We start from the raw sequence: 20936 nt of genomic DNA, 5'->3' as shown, positions 1-20936 counted from the left end.
ACTGTCTCTGTTAGCATATACTACATGCAAATGGTTAACCAAAATTTACATATAATGGAGACAGTGTGAGGTATTCTTCATACAGAATACTGATTTGTAATCCTCCCAGAACAGAATCACATTAATAAAATCTCACAAGGGAAAAAAAGGAAAACAAAGACAACTTGGTTTAGCAGGAGCTAAATAGTTGCTCTAGTCCCTTAGCTTGAACCCTGGGAAGCGCCCACTACACACATTTGTGTCCTTGGCACTGGTTATCAATGATGCCCAGAATCATCATCTCTCACTTATTAATACATGGAACTAATCGGGGCCCAAATCTTTGCAACTGTGTGGTCCTTCAGATCTGTCTAAACACTGGTTTAACAGAATTAGGCAATTCTTTTACTTAGCATCGATTTAAGGTTAAAGGGTGTGTAAAGAATGGGAAAAAATCTTTCAAGTAAAAGAAAAATGGGAAAGGAAAAGTGAAATGTGTTGAACACCAGGAGAGTAAACAAGGAGAAAGGAGAGGTGGGATGGATGGTGGGTGCACCTACAGCTGAGGGAAAGGAAATCTTCATGGCGCAGAAGACAGGCAACTAAGAATACAGCAGCCAGTAGAAACTGAAAGACCAAATCTAGATGGATGGACTGACTGTGAGGCCTTGTGTGTATTTCAGAGAGAGTAACGAAACCTAAGAGGGAGTAACATCAATTAATTGGAAAATTAGTAAGATTTCAAACAAGAGGAAAATGGAAAGCACAGTAGTGAGGCAGGATTAAACAAGCCGAGAGCAGAGGGCACAGAGGCGGGGTTGGGGGAGAGCCGGGCCAGAAAACATGGGGTGCTTGAGTGCAGACAGGAACTACCAGACAACATTCACGGGGGGTTAGGCAAAATTCTCAGCCCCCCCCCCCAAAAAAAACACTTCTCCTCCCTTAAAGATTTAAAGTTGACCAAAGCACGTTTCTTCACAAGCTACGATTGTAAACGCTTTGCTCAGCGGTCATCATGCCCACCCTCCGTTCTGACAAACTCAGAAAGTGGCAAAGACAACGGGAGCTGGCTGTCGGGTGGCGATGGGCCATTCTGCTAACCAGCTCTTCTGCGACAAAGAGGTGTGCCCACCTGCCATTCTACAAACCATCATTACAGTAACTGCCCCCTTTTCAGATGCCGTCTTGCTCTGTTATCTAGATGCTTCAAACCCCCACGTTCAAACGTTCCTCCTGTTGCAGTCTCACAAGTCATGGGGCCTGCGAGCATGCATCACGGCCCAAAACCTTCCACCAACATTACAGTCTTATTATCATAGGACTCCAACACATCTTTGCCATTGTTCTGCGACATATTACAGTTAAAAGATGTTTAAACATTAAAATATAACCTTTTCTCTATATTATGGAGCTTTCAGGTGTCACTAGTCATAAGTGTGTAATCCAAATAATGTATGAAGAACAACAGCACAAAGAAACAAATGTACTTTAGATTGTTTGAGGGTGCTGACTTTTGTTACCGAAAATAAAATGGCCAGAATTTTATCCCAGAGCAAAGTGAAACTATTGGGGGTGGGGGTTTTGGAGGGAGGGAAATCCACATACAGCTTACCATTTTTTGGACTTCAGTCTGGGAGGAGGGTTTCTAGGGATGAGAAACAGTGCTCTCATGGGATGCATGTCACAGAGAGCTGGGGAAAGGAGACGGCTGTGTCAGTAAGGCACATATTTACTCATTCTTGACTTCGGGATTCATTCACAAATAATTTCAAATAATCTATCCCACTGCTCAACTGCCATAAATGTCAATCAGCTGAGATGTATTTTACAAACCCTAGGCCATATCTTGGAACTTACCATTTAAAAACAGCAATAATATAAGGAGAAAACCAACAATTCACAACTTCAAATAGACACTGGAAAGTTTTCATAAACCAAAGATAAATATTAATTCAAATTTAAAAGGAGAAAATACTTAAGTCTTCAAATCACCTTTACGATTGTAATGAAAATGGCTGTTTCCGGAAGTCTGGTTTAAGGCTCAGAGCGGCTTGTGAAGGCCTTCGGAGCCTCCACGCAATACTGTCTGTTACTACAGCTAGAGTCACCAGGAAGAGTACAGCTGAGTGTAAACAGTCTTTGTAGTTACCGTCCGTATTTACACAATCCGAGCAAGGTGAACTCAGCAGACACGCACACTAGCGTGTCACGGTAGAAGAGAGACGTTTCTAGGAGGAACTTGGGGCCTAGACTAGCAGACACCAGTGTCCCAGTGTGAAAGAAAACAGGCAATGAGCCAGCAATAGGTCTCCTGTCTCAATATCATACAAATACACAAGGGACCCGGTTTCTGCATTGTAACTGTTTCTTTACTGCCAATATTTCTTCATTCATTCAACAAATATTTACTCAACAACTATGTGCGGGCATTGTACAGTTTGTGCATACCTTGCTGAAGCAGACCAGGAGAAAATGCTACACATGTTTTCTTTCCTTATTTTCTCTACATTTCTATTACAACCTTAATTAAATATCAGTTTCATGATCAATCAATTTACTGATTTAACCCAAGGAAAAGAAAACTCAAATCTTCACAAAAAAATAAAAGACAGTATCTCAATTTGTAAAGTCAAAATAAAAAACAACAAAATTTTAAAGATTAGGGACCTATTCCAAATGATATTTTTAAATGCAATTAAGAAAAATTAGCCCTTATTAAATCTGGAGCCCAGGAGGATTACTGGTTACCAAGAATTCGCTCTACATCTAAAGCCACTCTTGATGGTGGGCCCTTCATCCACTCGCTCCACTGGTTCTGCCCAGGGCCCTTGGGTTCAAGTTACACAGAAGAAATGAGCTCAAAAGGAAGAAGTTACTCACGGGGGGCACCTTCTGCCATCTCAATTGCTGTGATGCCACAAGACCAAAGGTCACTCTGCAAAAACAAAAAGAGAATGTTCTAGATACCTATTTATATTTCTGAATAGGCATACAAATGAAATAAACACATCCTTCATGGAAACAAACAAACATTACCTCCCCAGCGCCAGGAAATATTTGCCATTTACTTCAGCAAGATATTATTTTGACAATGTTGGAAGGTGTTTTCAAATTTTAGGTATATATTAATAGTAGAAAATTATAAACTCTGCAATATATTTTTAAATACTTGAATCAAGAGAAAATTCCTCTGCAGCAATGGTTTAATCATCGTTAACTGGGTATTTGAAACAAATGCTGAGCTACATGAGGAACAACTGAAATATGAACTCAGTTTTAACATCATTAACAGACACAATAACCACTAATGCAAATGTTTTGGTTTGTTGACAAATAAAACAGCAATGTAGTCAACCTGAATGAGATTATTAAACACAGGTTTTATGTCTGGATGAAAAAAGTGCATTATGGTTTCAAGTCCCTAGAGGTCACTGTATAATCACTTCAATTTATTTGTATAACTAAGAGGTTAGAAAACTCGTTACAGAAAAATACTATAAAATTTCAGAGGATGCTATTTTGGTATATTAAAAAGAAACCGTATCTGATTCTAATGTGTTCTTCAAGAAAGAAAGACTGCTAGGGGAGGGGCATCAACAGGCTCATGAGAAGATCTGTGTCTGGCTGGCTGTTTGTAACCTCAGTGAGATCAGAAACGAAGCAACAGATCAACAGCACCAAAAAAGTATCTTTGCACAGGCCTGAAAACCTGTTTCAACAGTCTGTGTATTTCCAGTAGGTGTGAGTGGTGTGAAGTTCACATGCAAGCCCCCAGTCCTCTGCAATGCTAAGGACCCATGTGTGGCCCAGGAGAGCAGGTGCCACTTACTCTGTAGTCATAAGTAGCGTCTGGGTTCTCATCACAGGCAATAACCTCAGGAGCCATCCAGTAGGGTGTGCCTATGAATGTATTTCTCCGGCCAACCGTCCTGTCCAGCTGAGCGCTCACACCAAAATCAACTAAGGAACAAAAAGCAAGGAAAAGTGGAGCACAATTAACAAAGAAGAAAAAAACCGAGGTGTCACAGCAAACACAAACAACACTGCTTTGTCATCCGCAGAACTGTTCAGGCAGAGCAATGACACCAAGAGCTTGTACCACTCCAGAAGAACCTAAGAGGCCTGGCCCCGGACCAGAAGAGGACCTGTTTGTTACAGGGACAATAATGAGGTTTGCACTTTTTAGAAAATATGTGTGTCAAAACAAGTGCAAATTAAAGAAAGCCCCAAGTTTAGGAGAACGGACATAGAGCCCGTCCTAGATTAGCTCTGCAATTCACAACTGTGGTTTTCCTGGAAAGAATGCACTGAAAGGTGCCAGGTAGGCAAGAGCTGTCTGTAAGGGTTGTTTCCCAGATCCTTGCTTTCCCCACTGTCAGAGCTTATTCAGCATACAGGCCCCAGCTAACACATGAAGACACAAAGGGGCCTGTGAGATGGCTCAGCAGATATGGGAGCTTAAAGGAAAAGGAACTCACCCGACATACCTAGGGACCTAAGGTCCATCCCTGGAGCCTATGTAAGGTGGATGGAAAGAACAGGCTCCAGTTATTCTCTGACCTCCACATGTGTGTTGTGGCATTTGCACCCACATTTACACACACACACACACACACAGAGACAGAGACAGAGAGAGAGAGAGAGAGAGAGAGAGAGAGAGAGAGAGGGAGGGAGAGGGAGAGGGAGAGGGAGAGAGAGAGCGCAAGCGCAGGCTTGTTGAATGCTCCTCAACACAAGACAACAACATCAGGACAAAGACTAAATAAGCGTTCTAGAACCCTGACTAGCAACAGCAACTGTTAACTGGGTAACTACTGAAGGGTATCACAGTCTCGGTGTCATGAGGTCAGTGCGTGGACACACCTAACCAAGGCAGTCGGAGCAAGGACGGAGCAAGAGTTCCAGCTTAGCCCTATGCAGACTTCCACGTGTCAGAGCATCTGCAGATAGCCAGTCAGCACAGGCACTAAGGAAGAGAGCAGTGATCTGAACTCTAAAAAGCAACTTCTATGGTTCAGACTTTTGAGAAGGGAGACTAAATTGTTGAGTGGACAAAGGAAAAATAATGTGAAAAGTAGAAGAAAAGTTAATGTTGATTCTGTTTAAAAATGTTAACAGAGTAAAAATAAAATGAGAATAAGTTCAGGTGTAGCTAGGAGAGAGAGGAAACACTGTAAATCATTAGAAGCCACCTCTAGGAAACAGTACCCATTATGACATCTGTCAATACCTACAACAAGAAGACAACACACGAGATGTTAGGTGAAGGCAGCAGGGACTAACACAGCCCTGGCGCTGGACTCCAGAGTATTCTGGTGAAGAACAATGCTTTCTTTTCTTTGAGAAATGCCACACACTCTCAACAGAATCATAAATTATCAACAGTAGTATAGAAAGGAGGCAGGAGTCCAAGGAGGGTCAGAGGGCCACAGAGAGCCCCTGAGAACAGGAAAAAATGGTAAGTTTGAAAATGCAGACAAGTACTACCAAGGGAGAGCAGGAAATGCAAAGGGTCTGGGCGCTGTTTAAGAAGCCAAGGAAAGGAAATGGCAGTGACTGAGTGCCCCTTGATGCTTCCACCGATCTTTTGTATCTCAAATGCATCTTGATTTACTTTTTATGGCGTTATTTATTTATGATTTTCCTTATTCTATTACTAGAAAAACTTTATAAAATTGCTTCCACGTTATAACATGGAACATAGGATAGAAAAAGGGGGTCAGATGACTGGCAGGAAAGTAGCAGGGGTCAGGCCCACACTATTCATTAGCCAGGGCAAGAAGCATGAATTTTTGTGACGTGAAACAAAATTATTAGGGGTGTCTGCTTCTCTGTGTGTGTCTCTCTGTGCCCTTCCTTCTTTCTGACTTCATACCTTAGGCTGGCTTCAAACTCACAATCTTCCCGTTTAAGCCTTCCAAGTACTAGGAATAGAATGCCAGATACCACTAAGGGTGGTGTTGAAGCAAGAAAGTCTGACTTTTAATGTCAGGGTAGGGCTGAAAGTGTTCCTCCGTCATCAGTTCCTGGGATTGGGTCTTGTGGTGATTTGCATAAAGCGGCCCCCATGGGCCCATGGGAGTGGCACTATTAGGAGGTCTGGCCTTGTTGGAGTTGGTGTGGCCATATTAGAGGAAGTGTGTCACTGGGGTGGGCTGTGAGGTTTCAGAAGCTCAAGCCAGGCCTAATAACTCTACCTTCAAACTGCCTGTGGATCCAAATATAATCTCAGCTACCTTTCCTGCACCATGTCTGCCTGCATGCTGCCCTGCTTCCCACCATGGTGACAACAGACTAAACCTCTGAACTGTAAGCCAACCCCAATTCAATGTTTTCCCTTATAGGAGTTGTCATGGTCACGGTGTCTCTTCACAGCAATAGACCCTAACCAAGAGAAACCTCTCAGTCCCCCTTCCTCAAAGTTAATCAAAATAAAAAATTAAAACACTCTGGCTAGTTGCTCTATCCAGACAGAGGAGTCTACAGAAGCATGGGACAAGGGAGGCTGGTGCCTGACTAAGCAATAGGCCAGGTCTCTTAGTCTTAAAGTGGGAGAATGTTGAAGAGGCATGGCATGCTGCTGGCTTATAGCAGGTGGGTGCATCCGACCTCACACACATCAGCTACGTACCAAGTTTCACCTCCGCATTCTCGGTCAGCAGCACATTCTGCCCCTTGATATCTCGGTGAATAACGTGGTGGACGTGGAGATGTGCCAGACCCTGGAACAGAAAGCAGAGCAGAGTTCAGCTCTCAGTCCCTGTAAGCAGACAGCCAGCAGCACCTGTTTACAGTAAGTGGCACACGTGGGCCAAGGGTTTGTAAATCCACATTTAGAACATAAAATTTACTCGTGGCGCATTCCCAAAAAGGCGCTGTCAGCCTTGCCACACACACAGTAAGCAGCGGGCTGGGTGTTCCCTCTGGGGTGATCACACCACTCTCTAGCTGTGCCTATGACACAAACACTGATTGCCATCTATAGTTTCTCTGCTATAATTTGTGCTATTTGTGTACAGGCTAGCTCCTTTCCCACGCCAAACTTCTATCTTTCAGTGGGTAACCCTGTGAACTTATCTGAGCTAGACCCATTCCGGTCTAGATTAGAGAGGGGCTTAAAATGCAGGCCTGTCTTCCCATTACACAGGAACAACTTAAGTGCTGATGTACCCTACTTCCATCCAGATGTAAAATAATTCTGCCACCAGAACAGCCTTGTATAGGGATAAAATGTCTTTCTTCCCTAGAGGGGAAAATGTTCCTGGCATAGAGCACTTTTTGATGCCCTTGTATCTAGAATGAGCCCAACAACGTCTCTCAGGAGGCGGTAGGAAAACACTGCTGCACCTAACTGTGGTGTGAAGGCGGCTATGCACCACTGCCGCAACTCATGGCTTTCCTCTTCCTGGCTAGAGAAGCCACACCCCAGAACGCGCCTCCTTAAGACACAAACAACCTATTTTTTCTGAAATGCCTCAGTACTACTTGTAAGGGGCTTGCTATATATATATGATGGGCTGTGGTGGTGGTGGCTGCAAGCAGAGTCATTACTATGCAACCCAGCCTGACTTTGAACTTGAAAACCTCCTGCCTTAGCTTTGAGTGCTAGGACTACAGCTATGATATCAAGCCTAACTTCCATCATTTTGCAGCTCTAGATCACTACCTTTTGACGCATGGTAGGCTCTAAATTCATCTGACTAATCTGTCAGTGAAACAGAACACAGTTTATGCGATACTTATCTATTCTCATAACACAAGGTATAGTAGTATACCCTAAGGCTGTGATGGGGAAAAGCACCCAACACGTGATCCTTCAGTGGTCTAATTAGGAAGCACATCTCCCTCTCTGCATGCTATAACATTAAACGCTGAAAGAGCAAAATGAAGCCACTTCATTCTTTTACAGAATTCCTACTTCTACTGCCTAACCTGCATGAACGTACACACATTTACTTCTGACCCTTCACATCTTCCCACAAACATAAGCAGCCTGTCTTAGGAGTATGTGCGATCCTGCACACTTCCAGCAGGAAGTGTGGGAAACCATGCCCATTCCCCAGTCCATACTGTGCAAGCATTGCTGCTTCTACTCAAAAATAGCTCATAATACTGCTATCTTGAAGTTTAATTACTCAGAACAAACATGAATACATGTCCCTTATACGTTGTACTTTGGTAGCCAAGCCTGAACTAAGGCCAACAATCATTCCTCCTTGGTAAAGATTCCAGGTCCATTTTACTCTGCAAACAGCCTGCTCTAAATCAACTGGGGCAGTGTTTCTGAGCTAGGAAACAGTTTTCTTCTAAGTCTATTGTAACTGACCACATGTAACCAAAGAGCAAACTGTCCCTCAACATTGGTAACGTAAAGTCCTAAGTTCTCGTCTTCAGTATGAAATAGTGCTTTCTACTAAGATGAGAAAATTGTTGTTTAGATTTTGAATGAGCAGGAATGGCTGTGTGGTAAACTTTGGGGCCCTCACCATTCAGCAGACTAGCCCAATAGAGGACTTCTGACAGCTGTGGTCTACAGACTTAGGACCCTTGCCTGGTCTAGTCTTCTTGAGTGTCCACTAAGGGGTGAGGAAAAGCTTTCCCACACACAAACCAGCTACCTTCAACAATGTGTGGGAACCCTGAGGACCCACTGGGGTGCCTTTTACATGAGACCTCACCTCCATCTTGGTACCCTGCTTTCTCTATCAACATCAACACAACGCCTAAAACTAACACCAGCATACAATATGGGGCATTCCTTTGTTTTGAACTAAAACTCTGCCACAGAAAATTTTTATTGTATATGGTTCATGAGTGGAGAAGGTTCCTATTAAAGACGCTCACTGAGAAGGAAACTGTCTGCAGCACTTCAAAGGATGAAGTGCTGCAGACTTGGTCTTCTCTTCAATGTTCCTGGAGTCAAGGGTAACAAAATGCTAAAACAAACACATAATACTTGAGAGGTAAACTGTTCCTCCCAGGTATATAAAAACAAGTGGGCCGGGCGGTGGTGGCACACGCCTTTAATCCCAGCACTCGGGAGGCAGAGGCAGGCGGATCTCTGTGAGTTCGAGGCCAGCCTGGTCTACAAGAGCTAGTTCCAGGACAGGAACCAAAAAGCTACAGAGAAACCCTGTCTCGAAACCCCCCCCCCCCGCAAAAAAAAAAAAAACAGGTAAATCATCTTTGATGTCTGATATACATCTTATGTCTATAACATTATGCTAAAAGCACAGATTTCTCCACTTGAGAAATCTCTCATCTGCTAAGCATAGTGCTCTACCCCAAAACTACAACACACAGGAAGCCAAAGCAGGAGGCCACAAGTCTAAAGCCACAACAAACAAAAAGGGTATGTCTATGTTTAAATAGTCCATCAAGCTCCTCAGATCTTATCTAAGCAGCTCTGTATCCAATCCTTGCTGCTGTACCCTGCCTGTCACTACAGAGCCCGTACAGCAGCTTTTTCCTTTCAGCCTCAGTTTTCAGTAATATCCATAAAAAGTAAGCACCTGCTATTTTAATAATGACAAGTCTGAGTAATTATAAAAGTATGGTTCTCTTTCCATCAGACTCCCTTCCTCACACTGGTTTGTGAAGGAAGTTTTATTGAACACTCCATAAAATATATGAGGAAAGAGAAATTAAACATTTCTCTAGGAATTCTAGTTGGCAGATTTTAAGTTTGTAGTCTTCTATGAATCTTAAATATAGAAAGTAAATTTAGTTACAATAAAAAAATGAGTAACTTGTTACCAGACTTTAGCAGGAAATAGGAAGTAAAATTTCAGTTTACATTCAGAGTCTTTATTTTTAAAAAATGGAGGATAAACAATGCAGCCAATTAATTTAAGTGTGTAATTTAGGGGTGAAGGAAAAGAGAAACTATGGTCATGGGATGAAAGGCATCCTTTCAACTCTCAGGCAGCTTTTAAATATGAAGCCCTGAAAACCTCTGTGCTGTCGGGATGGCTTTACCACTGAAAGGAACCATTTAGTGGCTAAAAAACAGCAATTTAGGAACTTTCTCTGAGGTCATTAGCCAGCTCTGCAATCAGCTGTAAATAACATTAAGCATTAAGACTCACTTCATAAATATTCCAAGAGGTTCTAACAGCTAAAGTCCGTTGAAGATTCTGGAACCCAGCACTCAGTCCTTTTAGTATTGATCTCCCCACACTGCCTACAGACACAACATTTCAGGCTCATTTCTCATCTCCTTCACTCTTATTTCCTTTAAATGCCAAAGAAAGGAACTATTGGGTGCCTTATAACAACAAAGACAAACTCAGAGACTACAGTTACCCTTGGGTATATCTGGAGACTGGTTCCAAAATACCAAAACCTCTTCTATATAAAATACAAACACACAATCAGTCAGGCAGTGATGGTGCACACATTTAATCCTAGCACTTGTGGGGCAGAGGCAGGAAGACCTCCAGGTTCGAGGCCAGCCTGGTCTATATAGCAAGTATGAGGACAGCCAGGGCTACATAAAGAAACCATGTCTCAAGAAAACATATATATATATATATATGAGCATGCTCAAGTTCCTCATAACGGTGCAGTGTTTGCATATAAGCTATATATATCCTCTTTTTAGGTCACATTCAATATTAGGATAGTATAGCTATTATACTGCATTATTTATGAAGTAATGACAAGGGGGAGTCTGTGTATTCTGAACACAGCAATTTGTTTCAAGTGTTTTCCAACCACACAAGGCAAGCTCTTAGGTAGGAAACGCTACTTTTTTTTTTTTTAAAATCAACCTTTCCACAGAGTGGCAAGTTTCAAACCATGATGTAGAATAAATTAACGAAGTACAGAAAATACTTGGCTATCAAAATAGATAATTATCTCTTGATGTAGAACACACTTGGGATTCAGTTGAAAATGGACACATGAGATAGAAATGGGACACTTCGCTTTCCTTACTTACCCTGAGGATTTCTCTGGAGATGTAGGCAATCCAGTCTTCTTTGAGTGTGTTCCCTTTGGTGTTCTTCACAAGGTCTGTGATGGACCCAGCCCCACAAAACTCCATAACAAGCTACAGGGCAGACAAGATAGATGGAAACAATCATAGACCAGACTGAGTACACATTCAAAACAAAACACACAGCCGAATCGCTTGCTCCCCTGAACACCTAGGCACACACACAATCATGTTGGAAGCATCCAAGTAGTAACAGTTGCTTTATACAGAGAGTGTATCCACTGTGGTCCCTTCCCTGAGAGTATATTCATACAGTCCAGAAGACTCTCACACACATACCTGAGTGGCAAATGATATGTTTCTTTCCTCCCTCTAACAGAGGTCATTTTGCTGGTCACCACTGCCAAACTAACAGAAATCACTATTCCAGAAATTCTTCCTTGAGATGATTTTCAAATTATTTCATAATATTTCCTATGGTACTTCTGAGAAATTACTTAGTTCTGAATATATATATATCTGAAATAGCTAAACATAATAACAACTACACTTGTTTAATTCCTAGAAAATGAACTGAACAATTCTAAAATTTCAATTATGACTGGATTTAGGCAATAGTAACTATTTCATTTCTATTTTCCTTCCCTTTTCTTTCTGCTCCCCCTTTTCCCTTCTCCTTTCTTCTTCCCTCTGTTTCCCTCTCTCTCATCTGTAGTCCATGTGTTTTACTCTGAATGAATGGCCCCCACAGGCTCATGTGTCTGGTGGTGCTGTTTCAGAGGTTGTGGGACATTTAGGAAGGAGAGTCCTGCTGATGGACATATGTCACTTGCGGAAGGTTTTGAGGTTTTATAACCTGGCCCCACTTCTTGTCTGCTCTCTGCTTTGGGACTGCTGATGCTATGTGACGAGCGGGCCTCATGCTCCTGGCTGCTATCATTTCCCCATTGTGATGGACACTGGAACTGTAAGCCAGAATAAACCCCTTTCTCCTCTAAATTGCTTTTGTTGGTGTCTTAACACAGTATGCATGTGCAAGGATTGAATCAAAGCACATTTTCATCTATATTAAAGAATGCACACATATACATGTATGTGGAGGACAAAGGACTAAATGAGTGAGGTACTGTTCACCATTTTGTTGTTTTGGATTTTCTGCGTGTGTGACTTTATTTATCAGTAAAATATTCTAGGTTCCACAAATGTGAAAGCTCATACAGCACATGTCTTTCTATTTGGATGACCTCCAGTTACATCTATTTTCCAGCACATGACATAGTTTTATCTTTCTTTGTGGCTCAACAGAACTCCAGTGTGTATATACTGCATTTCTTTTATCCATTCATCTGCTAACGGGTACACAGTCTGGCTGCAAATGTGGCTACTGTGAACAGTGCTGCAAACAACCATGTGTGTAGGTATCTCCTGAGGCCCATCACACTGGAGCCCGTCACATACCTACTTACAATGTGTAAGTATCTCCTGAGGCCCATCACACTGGGGCTCATCGGGTACCTACTTACAATGTGTAAGCATCTCCTGAGAGCCCGTCAGATACTTACTTACAAGGTGTAAGTATCTCCTGAGGCCCATCACACTGAAGCCTGTCAGGTACCTACTTACAATGTCTAAGTATCTCCTGAGGCCCATCACACTGGAGCCTGTCAGGTACCTACTTACAAGTGGTATATATAGCTAGTCACATGAACTTCCACGCTGACTTCCACAGTGGCCAACAATCTACGTTCCTCCAGCAGTGTGTATGAGTTCCCTTCCCCACATCCTCACAGGCATTTGTGACAGCTTCTCCCTGACAGCTAAGAATACTGAACACTTTTTCAGGTATTTGTTGGTGATATGGACTTCATCTGAGGCCTGTGGGTTCATTACCCCATCTATTGATGGGGTTGTTTGGTTTTTGATTTTTAAAATGTATTCTAGATATTAATCCTCCATCAGATGCACAGCCAGAAGAGTTTCTTCTACTCCTCAGAACACCACACTTCCTTGAGATGTCTATGAAACGGCTTCCTGTGAAATGGCCTCTCATTCCCCATCTCCTTGCCATACTACAGATATAGGATAAGGAAGGTTAACGATAACAACCCCCTTTGGTTTGGTTTTGCTTTTTTTTCCTCTCTCCACATTTCCTGTGAAGTCCTTAATTCCCTTATTACAACAACCACAGACAGAAAACACACCCAAGACTTGCAAAGATCTACCTACCCAGAGTTGGTCATCATGTCCTGGAGGGCTCTTTTTAATGAAAGCACCATAGTATGTTGCAATATTTCTATGATGAGAATATTTCTTCAGCATATTTATCTCCAGTTTTATTTCTTCCTCTTCATCCTTAAGGAAAAAAAACAAAACAAAACATGGCTTTTGAATGATTTGATTTCCTCCCACACAAACAAAGGTAAAGTGTGAGGAGAAACACAGGCTCCCTTCACTCTCAGCTCACCCTCCCGCAGGTGACTGACTACAAGACAACAGAGAGAGATAACCAGCCTGCTCCTCCACCCCCTGTGACCTCAGGCTACTGACTCTACTTCTCTGGGAGGCAGTTTGCTCAAGTAAAAACCCCACCCCAGTGTAAAATGGTAATTTGACTGCTACTATTTCAAATGATCATTAAGAAGGGCCATTTCCTTTTTAGGAAACATTTATGAATAGACTTCAGATGACACACATGTGTTCCAGGTGTTGTACGAGGCTCCATCAGAGGCTGACCTCCTTACACAGGTTGTTTCAGACTGAGCTCTTCCTTGCGCCTGCTGTCATATTAATAAGTAGAGCAGCAGGAAAAAGAGAGAAGATGGGAAGAGGAGGAAGAAGGAAACAGACGGACCGGACGTATGGGCACAAAAACTTCAGTAAGTTGTCCTGTGAATGACAAAGGGAGAGAGGTCATAGTCTCCACCTCTCTTTACACTTAGGGAAGAAAGCGCATGGACATTTTATTTTGTTGCCTGCTACACACACTGACAAACTTCCTGTAAGACAGCAGATTATGGAAGTTCACGAAGTATCATACAAATGAAGGAAAATTAGAATTAAAGTGAGAAAACCGTGTGTGTGTGTGTGTGTGTGTGTGTGTGTGTGTGTGTGTAGGACTCAGTCTTGAAGTGAGAGCCCAGTATAACGGGTAAATTCATGATAAAAATCTCTAAAATTCCTTCTGCACTCCATTGTTACAGCTTCCTTAGATTTCTGCAATACACCTACTCAACATTGACGTTCTTCCCTTTTCATGGAATAACTTGAGTAATACACAGGCGTGTGTACACGCATGTCCAGTGAAGCATAGTAAAGTACCCACAAGTGTGTGTGTGTGTATGAGTACAGGCACAAAGTATGAAGATATCAATTGCTTTAGGCTAGCTAGCATCTACAGAAGCTCTCTTAAAGCCTCAAAAAATATATTAGACTTTATCACTATTATACTCTAAGATAAAAGATAACTATCACTAATTAGATGTTAAAGAGAAGACCAAAGGAAATGGAAAAGGAAAAGTACTAAATATAATTTCAGTTATATATTTTACTTTAGAAACCAAACACCTCAGAAAGTATGCAGTCATCTTAAAGTAGTGAATCCATGAAGGACAGATTTCCTCCTGGGTATTATTACCAAAAAAGATATGACAAATCAAAGGCACAGATATTGGGATGTTACAGACGTTCTGCAAATACAGTGATCTTGTAATTTCCATAGGAGACAACTGTCCACAAGGCAGCAGAGTAAGCTGGCCAAATATAGGCTCTACAATGATTCTCCGCCCTGTAGAGGAAAATCATACTAAATGCATACCACTTCAACAACTGACTCAAACATGGCCGTGTTCAAAGCAGCAATGAAAACTGGGACAATAATTATGGCTATGGTAATTATCTTAATTCTATACAAACTAACACTTAACTTGGCTAATATAAGAAAAAAAATGATCCTATCTAAATTTTTTCTTCAAAAGAACTTTATATTAAAACAAAAAGTAGTATGAATAAAGGCAGAAATATGTCTCTAACAAAACTAAGAATTCTCGATTCATAGAAAGGCTTTAATTGTGTCCTTTACCTATACATGCACACTCATATGTCCAGAATAATATATATGAGACATGAGAAGGTGGTGAGTGTGCTAATAAGGACCATTTAGGGTCTGCTGACAAAGCCATTCAATGCCCTCTCCTGGAACAAGGTCCACAGCTAAACACATGATCCAAAGAGCCCCAAATCCCCTGTTCCTTACATTAGCTGTAGCCAGGAAATCACAGCAGAAACTAAAGATCAGATCATTTTTACTTAAACAAAAAGAAATAAATAAACATAGAGAAATTTGGAGCAGATTTTAAAAAAAAAGTGCACAGCCAGGCGTGGTGGCTCAAGCCCTTTGAGGCTGCCTCAGTCTACATACAGAGTTGCAGGCCGGGGATACACAGTGAGATCTTGTCTTTGAAGAGCATACATGTACAAAACAAAAAGAGTACTTTCAGCAGGCAGGAAAAAGCTAAACATTACCTATAGTTCACTGCTGCAGAGCTGTCCTTGTTCAGGGACATGTTTGCCCACACATCCCTCACCCCACCTTCTTCCACTCTCCATCTCGGTTGATTTTTCCCAGGGTCATTGTCGCACCCCACTAGACAAGAAGCAGAACCAACCCCTTGTCTAGCTCCCTCAAGAGTAATTAAGAACCAGAAGAGTCTGACTGGCTGCAGTGCACTTTTCCTTTGATTACCAGAAGGCAATTCTTCTAAGATCTAGCTGTTCATCAAACGCTTCCAAAGGTACTTGATAGTTCCATAACCCACTGGTTAAAAAACAAGCACATATTCTCATTATAAGCTTAAATTCAGTACTGTCCAGTGGTCTGAAAATATTGAGTATGTATACTGAGAAATATGACTGGCAGGTTTTCATTGCACTGTTTCTTCTAATTCTAAACATCTTTAGACAAAAACACACTAGTGTGTTCTGTAACTATGTTCACCATCACAAGACTCAAGCTGTAACACCTTCAAACTGGGCTGGGAAGCCTGGAATCCCAGCATCTGGGAGGCTGAGGCAGGAAGACTGCGAGTTTGTAGGCTATATAATGGGACTCATCTCAAAAAGAGAAACTGGGTTACGTCTTAGTCTATGAAATACAAGACCTTAAGTGCACTCAATTCAACAGTAGCCTTTCTAGAGGACTGATACATCATCTAGAGAGAAAGTGATCACATTCATTTACTTGCCAAAATATGCCCTTGAGGTCTTAAGGAGTCAAATCCTAAGCCATAAGAAACTCGACTACAAAGAATATTGAGAGGAAATCATGATCTCTTTTCCAAAGTACTGTTTTAGGATGATGTAATGTAATGGATACTCTGAACATTATCTCTATTGTTTTTATGACTTTAAAATAGATGACTACTGCATATCTAATAAAGACATTCTCCACCACTTATTGTCATTTACTGACTTATTATGAAGGCCTAGCCTTGGAGGAAAAAGCATCAGAAATAGAGATTTGCCAGTGGACTTTGAGCCAATTACAACTAGAACCTAAGGACTAATACTGAGTATGCAACAGTCTACATTTTCTTTAGACTACAGATATAATGAAGCAAGTTTTGAGTTTCAACTTCCCTTTGATCATTGGTTTAAAGTAAGGTTCACGGTTAGAGAGATAGCTCAGCAGTTAAGAACACTGGCTACTCTTCCAGAGGATCCTGATTCTATACCCAGCCCCCACATGAAGGTGCACAACCATTTAGAACTCTAGTTTTAGGGGATCCAATGTTCTTTTCTGGCCTCCATGGTGACCAGGTACACATGTGGTACACAGACTGTATACACATAAAATAAAAAACAAATGTTTTCTAAAAAAATAAGTTGGTAGTCTTATTTCAACATTTATTAGATACACACACCACCACCATCAAAGTAAACACCGTTTTTAAGTAGAAGATACAGCAGTAAACAGGCAGTAAACAGACTTGGGGCTGGCATTTAAAAAATAGCTTAACTGACAACGCTACATAGAGAAAGTTTATACAACACCCCATGTGTCTAGTTTAGAGTCCAAATTACTGTGTCCTTCATACTCTACTTTAGGGGAGCCAAGATGATCGCAAATAGGAGGATCTGAAGGATGGGGTGGGAGCTTCTTGGTGCAAAAAGGAAGAGGGCTCTCTTCTGGTTTCCTGCAATGAGGAGGCAGCTGCTGACCCCCACTTAGTGAGTTAATGCAGCTGGTGCCAATTAGCATTTTGGCCTCTGACCAACAGGAGCAGTTCTCAGAGAAAAGGTCTTTGTCTGGAGCTGGGCTCTGACAGTGGGTGAGCTTTCAGTTGGCTATCAGAGGATTGGGGGCTGGGAGGAGCCAACATCTGCACAACATTAATTTGCACAAGCAGCTATGGGTTGTAAATGAGTCAAATGAGAAGCACTGCCCACTTCACCATCTGAGCACATAGGGGTGCAAATTATTACTTTGGCTCTTTGTCCTTTAATGGCCCCTTGGGTGGTGTTCTGAAGATTGTTTTGCAGTGCCTTGAGTATGTTAGGTAAGCGCTCTACCACTGAGCTACATCTCCAGCCTTTTTTTGTTCCCTTAAAATATGCTTTAACCCCTTATTGTCTCAGTGTCCGCTGATGGTAGGACTGATCAGAGACAGGCAGACCTCCGGGGCGCTAACTGGGAAACGAGGACTGAGAAATGTTCTGAGTTTACCATCTTTCCACCTGGCTTCTTCACAAATTTAAATATCAGTTACTGACAGCTGAACAAGTAGAGAGGCAACGGATGGTCTTTGCAAAATTGGAGAAAAACACTGGTAAAGAGAGATAGTCTCTCTGGAGGATTTCTGCACTAAGATGTAAGCATGTTCCTGAAAGAAATGAATGGTTTATAGTCAACTGCTACTCTGCTCTTCCTTATGGCTGCAAACTGAAAGAAATTAAGATATTTCAACTTACAGAGTCCTGGTAGATCTGAGTGTATTACTCAGTTCAAGTCAAGTTAAATGGAGCACAGACTCAATTAAGTTTAATTTGATTCAAACATAAAAAGTTACACATCTTAAATTCACCATTCAACAACATGTAAACGAAGAAAATTTTACAGATTCTAGAAGAAGATAAATTTTAGAACAAAATTAAGGTTATGGAATCAGGTCATAAGACTGACAGTCTTCAAAACTAACATCCTCATCCAAATCACTGAATACTACAGTAAAAACTCATGAAAATTAATATAACCAAAGTGAAAATCGCATATGCACAGCAGCTTGCTCAAGATATAGAAGAAAAACACTCTTTTGAACACATTCTGTATTAAGTCACACTCTTTTTATGTAACTGAACCAGGGTGTTTCTTCTGGTAACGGCCTTGGCCTCGAAGCTCTTCTTTGCCTAGTGACACATCTAGTCAGAACTGCCCTGAGTCTTCTACATTCTTTCTCTAAGTTTGCCCCTTGCTGAGAACTTCAATGAGACCTTATTAGTCACCTGGTTATCTAGCAGTGTGACTAAAAACAAAACAAGTAACAGCATGGAAGAATGAGACAGACCTGAGATTGCAACTAAAACAACAATACAGTGAGCAGAGCCCTTTCCTTCTACACCAGCACTCATCTGTGAGCAGCCTTAGGGGACTGGTGCCCCCATGAACACAATGAAAAAAACACAGAAGCCCAAAGCACACCTCCAAAAGGCACAGCAAATGGTGACTTCCATCAAGTCCCAATAAAGCACTATTTTTCTAGGCCCTTGAACTAATAGATTGTTCCAAAGTTTCGTGTCAACACCCAGACACCAAAGTCAGTCCTAAACTATAAGGCAAAATACCATAGGTATAAGTGTTTCTAATGATACAATCTCAAATAATACAAATTTATTTCCAAAACCAAATTGTAATTACACTTCAATGTTTTAAAAGTGATTATACTTCAACATTTTAAAGGGTACAAACTGTTAAATCATAAGAACGAAAAGGGAGGGGGGATCCAAAATCTAAAACACCCAGAAGCTAGCAAAGCAGTTATGACCTTGGCAACAAACGCGGCTGTCCATAATGTAAATGTGCTATAGACAGGGTGAATGAGTACACAAAACAGAGGAAGAGGAGGAGATCCTAATACAGACCATCTCTAGGTCAGTTTCTTCTTTAATGTCTTAATCTTCTACATGGCCGTGTAATATTTAGCTAATTCCGAAAAAATTATGGTTTACGGAACAGGAATGTGAGTCCTGTGAGAATTCAACAGAACTTTGTCAGTTCTTATGGTCTGCTCCATGTGTGTCTCCCGTCCCTAATGCTGCAGGGTTCTGCCAAACCTAAGACCCTCGTAGCCTGGCTAGGACTAGGCCAGAGGCACTACAAGGCCTCAGGCTTGTTCTTTCTTGTCTGCTGTGACCTAAGATGAGCTGTTTCCAAAAGTAAGTCATTCCCAGTAAGAAGCAAGGAAGAGGCTCATCATCCTGTCTTTACTTCTGACTGCCAGAGGCTCCCTTATAGGGATATAGATAGCTTCGGGCCATCCAGACACTGTAAACTTTCATGTCAGTGACAAATTCACAAAGCTCCCCATACTACATACAAGAAAGAAAAAAAATACTGTATATGCTGAATAGTGGTGTTAAAGTCATACAAACACTCAAGTGCAGATTGACAAAGGAAAACTGCAAGGGAGTGATGGGCAGTACCCATGTGTGACCCAGGTCACGGGAGCTCCTGCTTACTCACTTGGCATGCTCAGATACAGGCTATGCTCCGAGAAGTATCTGCAATTAGAAAGAATATAGGGAGGGACATCTGCTCCTGGAGGAGATAAAGTATCAAGGGCCAGATGATTTACCCTCCTACCTAAACAACTAAAATTAAATCCTGAGGAGGCTAAGACACCAGGTAAGGATGGGCAGTTTCCTGCCTTGGGGAGAGAGTCTAGACTAACCAAGAACAGGAGACTCAAATGGAGCAAGAGGAGCCTATGAGCTCAGGGAGTAGAACAGAGTTTGGAAGATCGGCAGCAGCCACATGAATAAACGTCCAGAGAGGAGAGAATTGCACAGATGAAAGCCGAGGAATATGGAACCCTTCTCGGGTTGCAGGAGAGCACTGCCACCAAGAAACTGGGGTATGAGGAAGAAGCCAGTCTTTACCAGGCACCTGTGAGCAGAAACCAGCCCTCACAGAGACAGGAACAGTGCAAACTGCAACAAACCCAACTGGAAAACATCATCCCCCAGGACTTTGAAAGCCATGGTCTCAACAGCGGAGCGGAATTAGTCATTGACTAGATGCTGATCCAATCCCCAATTTATGGTAATTAACTGACCCCACCTCCACCCCATGCAAAATCAAGAATATCAAAGTATAAAATATTGTGAATCCAAGAAGGTAGAATTCATGGTGCTGATCTAACTAGAAACTGCCAGGTAAAGAAATGAGAACAAATAACCACAAAAGAGAACGGGATAAACAACCAACAACCTATTCCTGTTGGTTTTGACTATTGTGCTTGTTAGGAACATGCTCCTGAAATAGCATCACTTGGCTTGATAGGGTGTGCTACATTAACACAACTTGATTTACATGTTTCAGTTCCTCCAGACGATGACAAAGAAAACCCCACAGATCATCTGTCTCCACTTACCTAGCACTGGGAGAATATAACTGTGACTTCTATTTATCTGGACACAATCTCACTATGCAGATCAGACTATCCTGAAACCCACAATCTTGATGGCCTTAACTCTGCTGGAATCAGGCATGCAGCACCAGGAACTAATCATGATTTTTAAAAAACATTATCATCACAATTAGGAAAGAAAACCCTCCTTAAAATTAATGTATCAAATCACAGCACTTTAATGATTTTTGTTGCCTATCAACTGCTAACACAACAATGCAGAACCAAAAGTAGAGATACCATGGAAACTATTAGACAGCCCATACTGCAAGCAATAATAAAGTGATTTTTAATTCTGACTTTTAAAGTACTAGCAAACAAGCAAAGATTTTTAATTA

At 41.7% G+C, this 20936-nt stretch overlaps 1 protein-coding gene across 48 annotated transcripts in view; it reads right to left on the bottom strand.

Annotated features, from left to right (window-relative positions):
• The window catches only part of Map4k4 (mitogen-activated protein kinase kinase kinase kinase 4), a 142714-nt gene that overhangs the window by 47446 nt on the left and 74332 nt on the right, over positions 1–20936 (bottom strand). For all 48 annotated transcript variants that reach the window (XM_057794707.1, XM_057794709.1, XM_057794706.1 and 45 more), the window contains exons 4-9: positions 13145–13270; positions 10922–11032; positions 6611–6701; positions 3809–3939; positions 2860–2914; positions 1592–1670 (exon numbers count right to left, since the gene is read on the bottom strand). In XM_057794707.1, coding sequence (XP_057650690.1) covers positions 1592–1670; positions 2860–2914; positions 3809–3939; positions 6611–6701; positions 10922–11032; positions 13145–13270 — 593 coding nt within the window. The remainder of the gene's footprint in view (positions 1–1591; positions 1671–2859; positions 2915–3808; positions 3940–6610; positions 6702–10921; positions 11033–13144; positions 13271–20936) is intronic.

The sequence above is a fragment of the Chionomys nivalis genome, chromosome 19 (assembly GCF_950005125.1).
Source record: "Chionomys nivalis chromosome 19, mChiNiv1.1, whole genome shotgun sequence".
In the NCBI taxonomy this organism is placed as follows: Eukaryota; Metazoa; Chordata; class Mammalia; order Rodentia; family Cricetidae; genus Chionomys; species Chionomys nivalis.
Note: the sequence above shows the minus strand (reverse complement) of the source record. Positions and strands in the feature narration are given on the sequence as shown.